Below are 14,335 nucleotides of genomic sequence, written 5' to 3'. Positions count from 1 at the left end.
GCCACTGTGCCTCTTCCTTAGAGGCCACCGGTACATCATCCCTGTAATGGAGTACATAGACATTGGGGTATATATAACCTTCTGACTGGAGCAAGAATCTTATTCCAGTACCGTTGACAAAGGGTTAGCCATCCCTTGTGATAATACTTTCCACTGCCACCCAGTGGGAGAAGCTTGTAAATTAATAGCTGGAATGGAGAAGGCAAACTTCTTCCTCTCAGGAGGGTGTAAGACAGGGGTCCTCAAACTTTTTAAATAGGGGGCCAGTTCACTGTCCCTCAGACTGTTGGAGGGCCAGACTATAGTAAAAACAAAAATTTTGTTTTGTGGGCCTTTAAATAAAGAAACTTCATAGCCCTGGGTGAGGAAGATAATTGTCCTTAGCTGCTGCATCTGGCCCTCGGCCGTAATTTGAGGACCCCTGGAAGGGAATAGAGTAATCCTTTATGTCAATAACCACCATATGATATTCCCTAGGGACCATGTTAAGATATGGAAGGCCTGGTTTAGGGTTGCATGGCGGCATTCACAGCTCTCAAATCAATTAACATATGCCATGCCTTGTTCTTTTTCCTAATTACAAAAACTGGTGAGTTATAAGCACTAAAGAAGGGCTCAATATGATCGAGTATTTCTTTGTTCAACAATGATGGATCTTAGGGCAGTGAGCTTTTCATCAGATAGGGGCCACTGATCCACCCATATAGGATGGTCATGTTTCCATCTTAAGGATGCACTGCCAGGGCCTTCTCAGTGGCCCCTATTAGTTTTTCTCAATGTGTAATGTGGTCCAAAGGGCTTTCAGTAAGTCTCTTCCCCACAAGGAGGTTCTGAGCCCAGTGATGACAAGAGGTCTAAAGATGCCCTTCTCTTCTCAAATTCCCAATGAAGTTTCCTACTAGACTAGGAAACCTGCTGCATGTTGCCCACCCCATTAACTATTACTGTTTGGGTTTGTAGTGGCCATTCAGGAGGCCAATCAAGTTTTGTTATAACAGATATATCAGCCCCTGTATTAATCATTCCTTGAAATGGCCTATGTTTTATATGAATAGTACACATTGGTTTTTCTCACCCAATCATCTCAGTAAAATTCACCTCACCAAAGGGATGTAAAGGGAGGGCTTTGGCAATTGGATAATCTCCCTTTAAGTTCACAGGATATGGATGAAGATTGGTGACCAAGATAAATGGTGCCATGTGTTGTACAATCACAGGTGAATAGTCTGAAAGTCCAATCACTAATCTATCTCCAGCCTTGAGTTGTATCTCAACATGTGCAGTGATCCATGGATTGATATCAAAATCCTCAAACTCATTCATCAAGTGCTGTCCATATTCCTCATCAGAGCTTGATAAGTCTCTTTGAACCCTGTAACTCCTCCTTAGGTACGTTTCCGATCTATCTTGAATAGGTTCTTGGGGGCCCTGTTTTATTGAAGTAAAATGTCGCTGTACCAAACCTTCCTTACCTATTCTCTCCTTAGTCTGTATAGGGCACTGTGCAATAGTGGAAACACATTCACATCATATACAGCCCGAGTCTGGTTGTGGAATAGAGGCCAGTGCCAGTAATTATAAGGACAGACTCTTCTGCGACCTTCTTGATGATCAGTGGCCACAGCACACTTCTGAACCTTTTTAGCAAATTCTGATAACCATACAACTGATTGGCCACGAGTAAAACAGGCAGATGCCATGGATTTCCATGAGGGCATACCTACTTGATAACAGTTGTAACATTTGTAGGGTATAGGGAGCATGGGGGCCATAATTAACACAAGCTTATTTTACTTCCTTCAACATTTTAAATGGGATGGGGACATGCATCTGACCTCCGGCCCGTCATCCTTCACTGGATAGGCCTGGAGGCCCCAATCAGAATCTCACAGAATTACATCCTCCCCCTCAGCATCTGCCCTTATCAAAGCTTCCTGTTAAACCAATCTCAGGCAAAAGTCAGGAATTTCAAGATTGAATTTATCTATTCCACTCTAAATGAACCTGAAGCAAACCAGCAAGGTGACTAGTGATTTCTCCCCTGTTCAGAAAAGAGGATGTGACACTCCAGAGAAAAGAGAGACCAGGCCTTGTGGTAATGTGTTTACCATTTGCAAGGGGAAAAAAAGGCTGGACATTATATTACTGATGAATGACCCTTTTGAAAGAGTTATGAAAGATTTGACTTGGGGAGGGGGGAACTGAAGCAATTTTCCCTGAAAAAAAATTTCATTTCTAAGAGAATTCTAAAGTTACTGAATCAACTTTATAAGGAAAGACTTCCCCCAATTAATTACAATAGATAGCATTAATAAAATACTTTAAAGTTTCCATCATATTACATTACAAATATTATTTCATTTGATCATCATGGCAAATTTGGGAAGTGTTTGGAAATGTGAGGCAGCCATCTATGATCACACAGAGCATGGTGTTAAATTTTAATTCAAATCTTTTTTAAATATCAGTTTCCAGTCACTATTAACTAAAGAAATGCACATTAAAGCAATTTTGAGGTCTCACCCCATGTAATTATTGATCAAGTTGACAAAAATGCAGCCAATGCAACCTGACGTGTGTTTTCTCCCTTGCCATTATAATGTGTGATACCTATCTTTGAGTTATTTTAGAGACAAGATATTCTATATTATTACTGCCATATAGGAATAATGGGAAATAATGGAAATATTGAATTTTCCTTCTGTGGAAAGATTAGTGTCAGTAAAGGAGCTTTGCAATTTCCTGAAAGCAATTGAATTTTAGGCTCTCTTTACTGTCTTTACTATCTCAGTTATACATATCAAGCTTTCTTGAATGTTGCTCCAAATAATAATATAGTAACTAATACTATTTAGAAGTTCCTAAAATGAACTACCATTTATTCCAATGAATCACTGATATTTGTTTCTACATAGGGAAGAACAGGAAGAATTAGCTGATGATCATCAAAAAGCTGTACTTATGGTTAACATGAAGATGAAAGAAAGAGCTGAAAATGATACTTCTACAAAAGAGATATATGACAAGAAAAAAGTTGATGAAGAAAAAATTGACCACTATCAAGATCTATTGCACACAATAAATACTGAACTGACTGAAGAAAGGGACATATTTGTAACGAAAAAAGAAAGTTTAGAGAAAAAGGTAATTATCATGATTAATATTTTTATAGGACTGATAAATAGATGGAATCTTAGAGATAATCTTAATTGATTGAATGCATGTTCTAATTACAAGATGACTTAAGTAGTAAGTGCAAACCCAAGGGATGAGGGCCTGCTCCTGGGTAAGAATCAGAGAGCAGACCAAGAGAGCAATGAGCACATCTCTCCCTAGATCACAAAACTTTGGAAAGATCCCACATTTCCAAATCCAGAGAACTATCTCTGAAAACAGTTGTGCAAAACCAGGAGCAGGCCTTGGGAACCACTGAATTAGCAGCAGGTTTCAACCCAGATAGTATGGAAAGGTCAACTAGCTGTTAAGAAGGAGATTATAGAGGTCTCTTTGCTAGCACTGAGGTAGGACTCTGTTGCTTTATCTACACTTAAATCTGGACACAGCCCTGGCTCATAGTCCCAGAGTGAAGAGAGCATTAGCACTCTAGGGTCATGTAGCCCCAAAGGAGTAGGGACCCTCCTTACAGTTTCATAGCATAAAAGAGTAATTGTGGTCACTCACAGACATAGAGCACAAACCAAGAGAGTAGTGAACACACTTTCCTTGGATCATACCATCTTAAACGAACTGAAAACGTACAGGTCCCTAGAAGGCTCTCTGAAGACAACTACACAAAAGCCTTGAAGCTTGAGAAATTGTACCTTACACCCTGGAAACAGAGCTGTTCTTTAACAAAGTGTTAAAAATCAAGTAATAAATATCTGGGAAAATGAGCAAACAACATAAAATTATTCTAACCATAGAAAGCTACTATGATGACAAGATCAAAACACACTCAGAATAAGATAACAAAATCAAAACTCCTACATTTAAAACCTCTAAGAAAAATGAGAATTGATCTCAGATCATGAAAAAGCTCAAAAAGAATTTTGAAAATCAAGTACAAAAGGTAATAGAAAAATTGGGCAGAGAAATGAAAGTAATACAGAAGGAAGTACAAAAAACCAATGAGGAGAATAATTCCCTAAAAAGGCCAAAAGGGGGGGGGGGAGGGAAAGGTATAAAAGCTTATTTTGAGGAAAATAATTCCTTAAAAATTAGAATTGAGCAAATGGAAAGTAATGACTTTGTGAGAAATAAATAATAAAACAAAAAAATGAAACAATGTGAAATATCTCACTGGAAAACAATGCATCTGGAAAATGAATCCAGGAAAGAAAATTTAAAAATTATTGGATTAATGAAAACCATATTCAAAAAAGAGCTTAAATATCATCTTTCAAGAAATTACCAAGGAAAACTGTGCTAATATTCTAGAACCAGAGGGTAAAATAGAAATTGAAAGAAACCACCAATCACCTCCTGAAAGAGCTCCTAAGATGAAAACTCAGGAATATTATGGCCAAATTTCAGAACTCCCAGGTCAAAGAGAATGCAAGTATACAGAAAGAAATAACAAGTATGATGAAGCCACACAGTCAGGATAACCCAAGATTTAGCAACTTCAATATTATAGGATCAAAGGACTTGAAATATGATATTCCAGAGAGCAACTAGGAGGTAGGATTTTTATCAAGATTCTTCTACCCAGCAAAACTTAGTATAATGCTTCAGAAGAAAAGGTGTACATTTAATGAAATGGAGGACTTTTAAGCACTCATGATGAAACTATCCAGAACTGGATAGAAAATTTGAGTTTCAAATACAGAACTCAGGAGACGCATAAAGAGGTAAAAAGGAAAGAGAAACCATAAGGTATTTAATAAGGGTACACTTAACTAAGGTTACTGTTTACACTTTTACATAGGAATAATGATAACTTTTAACTCAGAAGAACTTTATCATTATTAGAGCATTTAGAAGGGCATTAGATACAGACAAAAGGTATAGTTATAGTTTGAATATGAAGGGATAACATAAAAATAAAAGGGATAAAAGAAGAATGTACTGGGAGAAAGGGAAAGGGAGAGGTGGAATGGTGCAAATTAACTGCCATAAAAAGGCAAGAAAAAGCTTTTACAGTGGTGGAGAAGTGGGGGAGGGGAAGGGGAGTGAATGAAACTTAACTGTCATCTGAATTGTCTAAAAGAGGGAATAACATACACACTCAATTGGCTACAGAAATCTATCTTGCAGAAAATTAGGATATAAAGGGGACACAAGAAGGAGGAAGGATGATGGAAGGAAGAACATATTGGGGGATGTGTAATCGGAAGCAAAATACTTTTGAGGAGGAATAGTGTAAAAAGAGAGAACAGAATAAATAGGGGGAATACAGTTGAAAATAGTAATTGTGAAAATAATTTTGTATTATCTGAAAACCATGATTAAAGAAATAGCCTAGGCTCCATAATTCAAGAAATTATTCAATAAAATATTCTTGGATAATTTATATCTTAGATTCATAAGACAACATAGAAATTGAAAGAAGCCACCAGTCACCTCCCAAAAAATATCTTAAAGGAAAAACTCCCAGGAATATTATTGTCAAATCTCAAAGCTCCCTGGTCAAAGAGAAAATACTTCAAGTACCTAAAAAGAAACAGTTCAAATATGGAGCCATAGTCAGGACAACATAAGATTTAGCAAGTTCTATGAAAAGGAAAGAGTTGAAATATGATATTTTGGAAGACAAAGAAGCTAGAATGAAAACCAAGATAAACTATCCAGCAAAACTGAGTATAAGCCTTCAAGGGGAAAAAAAGATTTGATAAAATGGAGGACTTTGAAGCATTCCTGATGAAAAAAATGAGAGCTAAATAAAAATTTTGACATTCGAACACAAGACCAAAGTGGTGTAAAAAATGAAAGAATAATCATAAGGAACTCAATAAAATTAAGTTGTTTATAAATTATAAGGAAAATGGCATGTACCTCCTAAAACAGTTATTAAGAAAGTTAAAATGAGTTTTCATAGATAGAATTTGGATGTAAATTGGTTATGTTGGAATAATCTCAAAAAAATGAATCAGAAAGATACTTGCACTAAAAGAAGGGTAAAGGGAGACTTAGGATGAGAAAAAAAATTATTACATAAAAGAGACAGGCAAGGAAAAGATTTTACAATAAAGGAGATAATTTTTTTTTGGGGGGTGAGCAATACTTGAACTTCGTTCTCATAAGAATTGATTCAGAGATGGAATACATGGAGTTTTGTGTAGAGATGTAACTTACTCAATAGGGAAACAGGAGGGAAGGGACAGAAGAGCAATGAGGGAAATCATAAAAGGAAGAGATTAAGGGAAGCAGTAGTTAGAATAAAAATAGGCTTTTGAAAATGAATGTGTGTGTGTGTGTGTGTGTGTGTGTGTGTGAGAGAGAGAGAGAGAGAGAGAGAGAGAGAATCAGTCAGTCAAAGGACATAAACACAGTTTTCAGAAGAAGAAATCAATTATACATGGTCATAAGAAAATTTTATTTTTTTATTAAAGTTTTTATTTTTTAAAACATGGGTAATTTTTCAACATTGACCCTTATAAAACCTTGTGTTCCAATTCCCCCCCTCTTCTCCCTACCCCCTCCCCTAGACTGCAAATAATCTAATATAAACAGGATAAAAATATATGTTAAATCCAATATATGTGTGCATATTTATAATAGTTATCTTGCTGCATAAGAAAAATCAGATCAAAAAGAAATAAAAAATGAGAAAAAATAAAATGCAAGCAAACAACAACAAAAGGAGTGAAAATGCAATGTTGTGATCCACTCCCAGTTCCCACAGTTCTCTCATCAAAAGGATGAAAAAAATTAATTGTTGGAGGAAATGAAGAATAATAGGTACACTAATGTGCTGCTGGTGAAGTAGTGACTCGGTCTAACCATTCTGAAGAACAATTTGAACCTATGCCCAAAGGACTATAAAACTGTATATATCCTTTGACCAAGCACTGCCAGTCCTGGATCTCTTTTTTCAGAGAGTTAAAAAAAGAGGGAAAGTACCTGTATGTTTTAAAAAAAACCTATAGCAACTTTTTTGTAATGATACAGAGTTAGAAATTGATGGGATGCTCATCAGTTGGAAAATGGCTGCATAAGTCATGGCATATGACTGAGATGGAGTACCATTGTGTTATAAAAAGTGATGAAAGGAGTGGTTTCAAAAAGACACAGCAAGACCCATGAATTGAGGCAATGTGAAATGAGAAGAACCCGAAGATCCCTGTATATAGTAAAAGATTTGGTTGCTCTACAGTGATGGAAGACAATTTCAAAAGAATCATGATGAAAAACACTGTGCACCTCCAGAGAATTGATAAATTCTGAATGGAGATTGAAGCATAATTTTTAAAACTTTCTTAATTTTTATTGTTTTATTTTGTGTTTTACAACAAAGACAATATGAAAATATGTTTTGATGACTCACAGGTGTAATCAATATTACATTTCTTAACTTCTCAAGTAATGGAAAAAGAAAGAATTTGGAATGCAAACCTTTAAAAAATGATTGTTAAAAATTTTTATATGAATTGAGGCAAAATGTAAAAAAAAAATTATATGTAACTAGGAAATGGGGTTGGTAAGTGGCTCAGTGCTGAACCTGGAGCCAGGAAGATCCATCATCCTTAGTTCAAATCTGATCCCAGACACTTCCTAGCTCTATGGTCCTAGGAAAGTCAGTTAATCCTTTTTGTCTCAGTTTCCTCATCTGTAAGATGATCTAGGGAAGGAAATGGCAAACCATTCCAGTATCTTTTCCAAGAAAAATCAAATGGGATGATGAAGAGTTAGACACAACTGAAATGACTGAGCAAACAATAATTGGGAAATATTTAATGAAATAATAATTTAAAAAATTAATGTGATGTGAGCTATTGTAGTCTAATGTGATATTAATCTACTCAATACTATTTTAACCAACTGAATAAAGAAATATTCCCAAAAGTTCTCTAATGAAATTTTTCATTCTAAACAGATAAATAGTTTCTTCACAGCATTTGAAAAGTTGTCTTGTTTGTCAAATTTTTTTCCCTATGCATATATTTTGCCTCAAATTCTACCCCCCAAAATAGTAATTTGATCTAAAGAAAAAATATTTTATTCATCAATACATTATAATTTGTCTTTAAAAAGTTTACTGTGTTTATCAATATAGATTGCTGAACTTAAACAACTAAAAGATGATGAAATTAAGTGCACTCTTAAAAAGAAGAGACAATTGTCCCAGATGGTTACTGAAATAGCAAAAATAAAGGAGGAATTCAAGCGCAGACAAGGGGTAAAAATAAAATAAATTACTGATATATTAAATTTTTTTAAATTGTCAGTTCATTAAAATTTAAGTTAACAGGTTTGAAAACTTAAATTTTGTGCCATGTAATTCTTGATAACATGTATATGTAATCTTCACATATCATATCTTTGGATGAAAGAGATATTATGAACCTTAAAAGCCAATTACTGTAGAGCATCAGCCCTGAAGTCAGGAGAATCTGAGTTCAAATCTGGTCTCTTAACACATTCTAGCTGTGTGACCCTGGACAAGTCATTTAGATTCCAATTACCTCAGGGAAAAAAAGCCAATTACTAGGATGATAATAAGAATGGAGAAAACCTCTATGGCATATATTTTGGAATTCATACAAAATGACCTAAATTCTTTAAAGTAGATCACATTTTATTGATATTGCTTCACTTTAAAATTACATAGTAATCATAGGGATTAATTTCTATTCAATAGTGCTTAATTCAAAACAATCAGAATTTATGAAAAAAATGAAGAGAAACTAGGCTGGTTTACTTTGCTTTATCTGAGAAAAATGAATTAATTTAATCAGTAAATGGGAAATGTTTACTTAAAATATCAAAAAAACTTTAGAATTTTTCAGGCTTAGTGAACACTTTAAAATACTTTTATTTCATTTGAACCTCACAATCCTATGAGATATTCTTATTCCCATTTTACATATGAAGAAATTCAGGCACACAAAGATGAATTGACTTGTTCATTGTCAGGCTATTAGTCATTGGCAGTAGGATTCAAATACAGATGTTTATGCCTCCTAAATGACTGGAAATCATAGGAAAATTCAGAATAGGAGTAGGTTTTGAGAGGGGAATGTTTACGGGATATTGAGGTGGAGGTACTTAGGTGACAACCAGTTTGAAATGTCCACTAGGTAGGGGGTAATGTTAACTTTAAAGGAAGAAAAGTTATTGAGTTATAAGAGCAAAATGAGAATCTTGATGTGGTATTACTGAGAAGCATTAAATATATTTCCTTCTCTAGGACATTTGAAGTTGGGAGAAAAAAAAAGAAATGGTCAGTATTGGAAAAGGCCTCTACTTTTGTGAAATCCTTAGGAGAAATACACTTTTCATTTCATGCAAGGATATAAGGGAACTTAATTAGGATGAAAATATAGTTTGTATTAATAATGTAAACAAAAATATTAAAGGAATGATGAAATTGGAGCCGAAGGAAGATAGTGATTTTGGGAAGGGATAAAATTAATTGGAGTGAATATAGATATGAGAGTAGGGGGCTCAGCAACAGAAGGATGGATGTAGAGAAAGGGACAATGTATCTGAAAACTGAGAAATTAGCTACAGGAGAAGGAATGTATGGCATTGCCAGATGTGGCAACTTCAAAAAATTATAAGGTCAAGTAGCTTCAGATTTTCATGTAGAAGTTTAATTGTATGGTAGCAATACCTTTGATTTCTTGGTCAGTTCCACAGGATGGGGTAGGATGGGATCAAGTAGAAGTAGAACTAATTCCCTAAACCCATAAGCTCAAAAGAATGTTGGAGGTTCAAACTAGACTTCACAAATCATTAGCTTAAACTGTTTTCTACTTCTTCAAAATGTACTAATAAGTAAGACTCGCTAAGGGAGATAAACTTGGTGATAATAAAGTGAGTGCATAATGAGCCTGTTCATCCTTTCAAATTCCCAAGTGATATTTTAGCAGGATTAAAATCTTCTTGGTTTCAAAGTGTCCAAGTTTGAAAAGAACAAAACCGTTTTATCAGATTCTTCATTTATTTATTTATTTGTTTGTTTGTTTTGTCATTAATGGAAGCCATGTAGAATTCATTATAAACAATGACAGTTTCTCCTAGTGTTCTTGAAGCAGAAATCTGTGCTTGTTTGAAATAAGGAGCATTATAAGAAGGATTACTATTCCCTCAGTACCATTCAAAGAGCATTCACCCTACAAAGTATTCTCTTTAATAAGAGCAGTAAGGAGTGTTCCATCCCCATTCAGTAGAACTGAAACACCAAAATGAATTCTAGCATTCTTGTTGCATATCAAATCATTTCATTTTTAATAGGCAATGAAGGAACAAGATGTGGCACGAGACGAGCTGGAAGAGGGACTGAAAAGGTTGCAAAAAGAGTTGCAAATACAATTAAAACAACCAGAGCAACTGGTGACTAAGAGGTATTATGTTGTCTTTTGGTTCATGTGTTTGTAGGTGGTCACATGTTTTTTTTAAGTGATTGAAAGCATTTTATAAGACAGACTACATTCAATAATAATTGCTATTTGTTATAACATATATTAGCCATAAATTCTCTATCATTTTTATTAATCCCATTGACAAGTAATTGAATTTGTCCTGTTACTGCTTTTTTCTTGTAAGTATTTAAGTCATAGTTCTTTGTCTTTGAATTTAGTTCAGAGTTCAGCTGACTTGTAATGGATTAAGTTTAAAAACCCGGCTCTCGATTTCAGAGAGGCTTGGAGAGACTTACATGAACTGATATTAAGTGAAATTAGCAGAACCAGGAGATCGTTGTACACGGCAATAATATTATACGATGATCACTTCTGATGGTCTTGGCTCTTCTCAACAGTGAGATGATTGAGGCTAGTTCCAATGATCATGTGAAGAAGAGAACAATCTATACCCAGAGAGAGGACTGTGAGAACTGAGTGTGGTTCACAACATAGTATTTTCATTCTTTTTGTTGTGGCTTGCTTGCATTTTGTTTTCTTTCTTTTTTTTTTTTTTTTCCTTTTTGATCTGTACAGCATGATAATTGTAGAAACATGTATAGAAGAATTGAACATGTTTAGCATATGTTGGATTTCTTGCCATCTAGGGGAGGGGTGAGGAGAAGGGGGGAAATTTGGAATGCAAGATATTCCAAGGGTTAATGTTAAAAAAAAATGATCCATGCATATATTTTGAAAATAAAAAGCTTTAATATTTTTCAAATTAAAAAAATCCAGCTCTCCTTCCTCAAGGCAAGAGAATGAATGTGATCACAAAGGAAATTTGGGCTTGATATTTTTGTTAATATAGCTGCTCCTTCTAACTTTTTTTAAAGTTTTTTATTTTGAAAACATATGCATAAATAATTTTCAACATTCACTCTTGCAAAACCTTGTGTTCCAAATTTTTTCCCTCACCCACCCCCTCCCCTAGATGGCTACTAATCCAATATATGTTAAATATATGCAATTCTTCTATATATATTTTCACATGTATCATATTGCACAAGGAAAAAACAGACCAAAAAGAAAAATTGAGAAAGAAAACAAAATGCAAACAACAACAAAAAAGTGAAAATACTATGTTGTGACCCACACTTCTTAGTCTTATAGGGGAAGAAGAAAGCTAATTACTAGCCCCCATTACCAAACTTCCAATCAATCATGTCATTCCCTGTGTATCAGCTCTATAACTAATTGCATTGCCCATACTCCCATGATATCATCTTTTCTGCTTTGATTTTTCTTCTGTATTCTCCAAAACCTAAATTTTTCTTTTGCTCATAATCTTTGGCATTAATGAATGCAATCTATTTATTGGCCCATTTATTGACACGTAGCATGCCCCTGCTAATAAAAGAAATCTTGTTCAGTGAGCTGCCCCAGTTTACTCTTTTGTTGAAATTCAAACATGATATTATAGAACTTCTTGTTTAATGATCTTCGTAAGAATAAATTGAAGATTACAGCTTTTGAAGAGAACAGATGCTTGGAATATGTACTAATAGATTGCCCTCACTTTTTCCCCCTTGCTCCTTCAAATATATTGTTGCAATTTGTTCCCTACACACATACTCAAAGAATCATAACCCTATTGCCAAAGAGGCAAAGATTAAATTGGAGGATAGCCCAGGTCTTGCTTCACATGAATCTCAGGGAGGCAAAGATTAAATTGGAGGATAACCCAGGTCTTGCCTCACATGAATCTCAGGGACTTTGATGCATATGTGCAGCAAATACTTGTCCCAGACCCATAGCTAATTTTTTTGGTTAATATAGCTACTCCTTCTAACTTTTTTTAAAGCTTTTTATTTTGAAAACATATGCATAAATAATTTTCAACATTCACTCTTGCAAAACCTTGTGTTCTGAATTTTTTCCCTCTCACCCACCCCCTCCCCTAGATGGCAACTAATCCAATATATGTTAAATATATGCAATTCTTCTATATATATTTTCACATGTATCATATTGCACAAGGAAAAAATATATCAAAAAGAAAAATTGAGAAAGAAAACAAAATGCAAACAACAACAAAAAAGTGAAAATACTATGCTATGACCACACTCAAGTCCCTCAGTGCTCTCTCTGGGTACAGCTGACTCTCTCCATCACAAGACCATTGGAACTGGCCTGAATCACCTCACTGTTGAAAAGAGCCCAGTCCATCACAATTGATCATCATATAATCTTGCTGTTGCTGTGTACAATGTTCTCCTGATCCCTCTAATCCTGAAGCAGATCAATGCTGCTTATAAACTTCCACAGGGTTGTTATTTCTGGCACTAAACTTCCTTCACTTTGCTGCACTATTCTTCAGGGTGATAGCTATGAAGACTTAACTTCTATAAAGATAGCCTTATAGAATTTAATCTTTGGAACAATTCTCCCACTAAAGTGTTTGCCCAAGCAGTTTTGAAATTATGAGTCATATGCATCCTTCTAGAGAGGATTGTCAGCTTTGTGTCAAGGCATAAGTATTTTGTCTTTCATATGCTTAGAAAAACAGGACATCTTCACTGGATCCCACTAAGCCCTATAACTGTGGGGGATGGAGGGAATGAGGGAGCTGGAACTACACATATTGGTCTGTGGCCTGAAATAAAGAGTTACTTGTAGACTAGTTAATCCTAGTTCCTCTTCTGACTCCTCCTTAGGTCACAACGTTCTAAATCGCCATATACCATGCTCATATACCAATTTAGGGACTTGATTCACCCCAATAAATGGAGGTGATTTAATAATCACATTTTGTAGTAAGAAAAAAAGGCTATTCTCCCATGCCATGCAAAACAAACAAACAAACAAAAATCGACCAACAAAATAGCCCTTGCTCTCAAAAAACTAACAATCTAATGGGAGATCAATATGAAAAAACCTGTACAAGCAAGTCATAGGATAAATTGAGAATAACCTCATAGGAAGGACATTAAAATTAAGTAGGAGTGGGGAAAAGTGCTCTTGCGGAAGATTGGTCTTTAGTTGTAACTTGAAGTCAGGAAAGGTAGAAGATAGAAAAGAGGTCTGATAGGATTTCCTATATGGTGTGTAAGTAAGAAAAGGGAGGCAGTGAAAATTCATAGAGTAAAAAGATGGAGTGTCTTGTGTGAAGAACAACAAAGAGGCTAGTTTCACTATGGTACAGAGTATGTGGAGGGGAGTAAGGTGTAAGACACCTGGAAAGAAAGGAAGAGGCGAAGTTATGAAGGACTTTAAAATCCAAGGAGGATTTTACACTTAATCCTGGAATTAAGTGAAAAGTGATTATCTAGATTTTATTGATATTTATTGAATTGGGGAATGTTATGGTCAGACAGGTACTTTTAGGAAGATTACTTTGGCAGCTGAGTGAAGGATGCATTGGATTGGGGCAACACTTGAAGTAGGGGGATCAACCAGAAGGCTATTGCACTGGTCTAGCAAGAGAGGACGAGGGCCAGACACATAACATAACAGAATATACTGTCATAAATGATGAATTAACAAAGATTGACAACTGATTGGATATGAGGATAGGAGTGTGTGAGAGAAAGTGAGAAATTAAGGAAAACAACTAGATTGTGGGTCTGATTGAGTAGAATAGTTGTGCCCTTGACAATAACAGAGAAGTTAGAAAGATGGTAGGTTTGGGAGGAAAGAGTAAGTTCCATTCTGCACATATTGAGCTTAATTATGTCGTCCATAAAACATCAAATTGGAGAGGAGAGATTATAAATCAGAGAAGAGGCTAGAAATGTATAAGATCATCTGAGAATCATCAAAATAGAAAT

General features: G+C 35.1%; 1 protein-coding gene across 5 annotated transcripts in view; it reads left to right on the top strand.

Moving 5' to 3' along the window:
• Positions 1 to 14,335, top strand: part of CCDC175 (coiled-coil domain containing 175) — a 120,562-nt gene that overhangs the window by 24,046 nt on the left and 82,181 nt on the right. For 4 of the 5 annotated variants that reach the window (XM_031952672.1, XM_031952668.1, XM_031952670.1 and 1 more), the window contains exons 5-7: positions 2,916 to 3,144; positions 8,216 to 8,338; positions 10,399 to 10,508. In XM_031952672.1, the coding sequence (XP_031808532.1) occupies positions 2,916 to 3,144; positions 8,216 to 8,338; positions 10,399 to 10,508 (462 nt within the window). The remainder of the gene's footprint in view (positions 1 to 2,915; positions 3,145 to 8,215; positions 8,339 to 10,398; positions 10,509 to 14,335) is intronic. The other variant, XM_031952671.1, reaches the window with a different exon arrangement.

Source organism: Sarcophilus harrisii, chromosome 2 (genome assembly GCF_902635505.1).
Source record: "Sarcophilus harrisii chromosome 2, mSarHar1.11, whole genome shotgun sequence".
Classification (NCBI taxonomy): domain Eukaryota; kingdom Metazoa; phylum Chordata; class Mammalia; order Dasyuromorphia; family Dasyuridae; genus Sarcophilus; species Sarcophilus harrisii.
The sequence above is the reverse complement of the archived record's forward strand: the minus strand, read 5'-3'. Positions and strand labels throughout refer to the sequence as shown.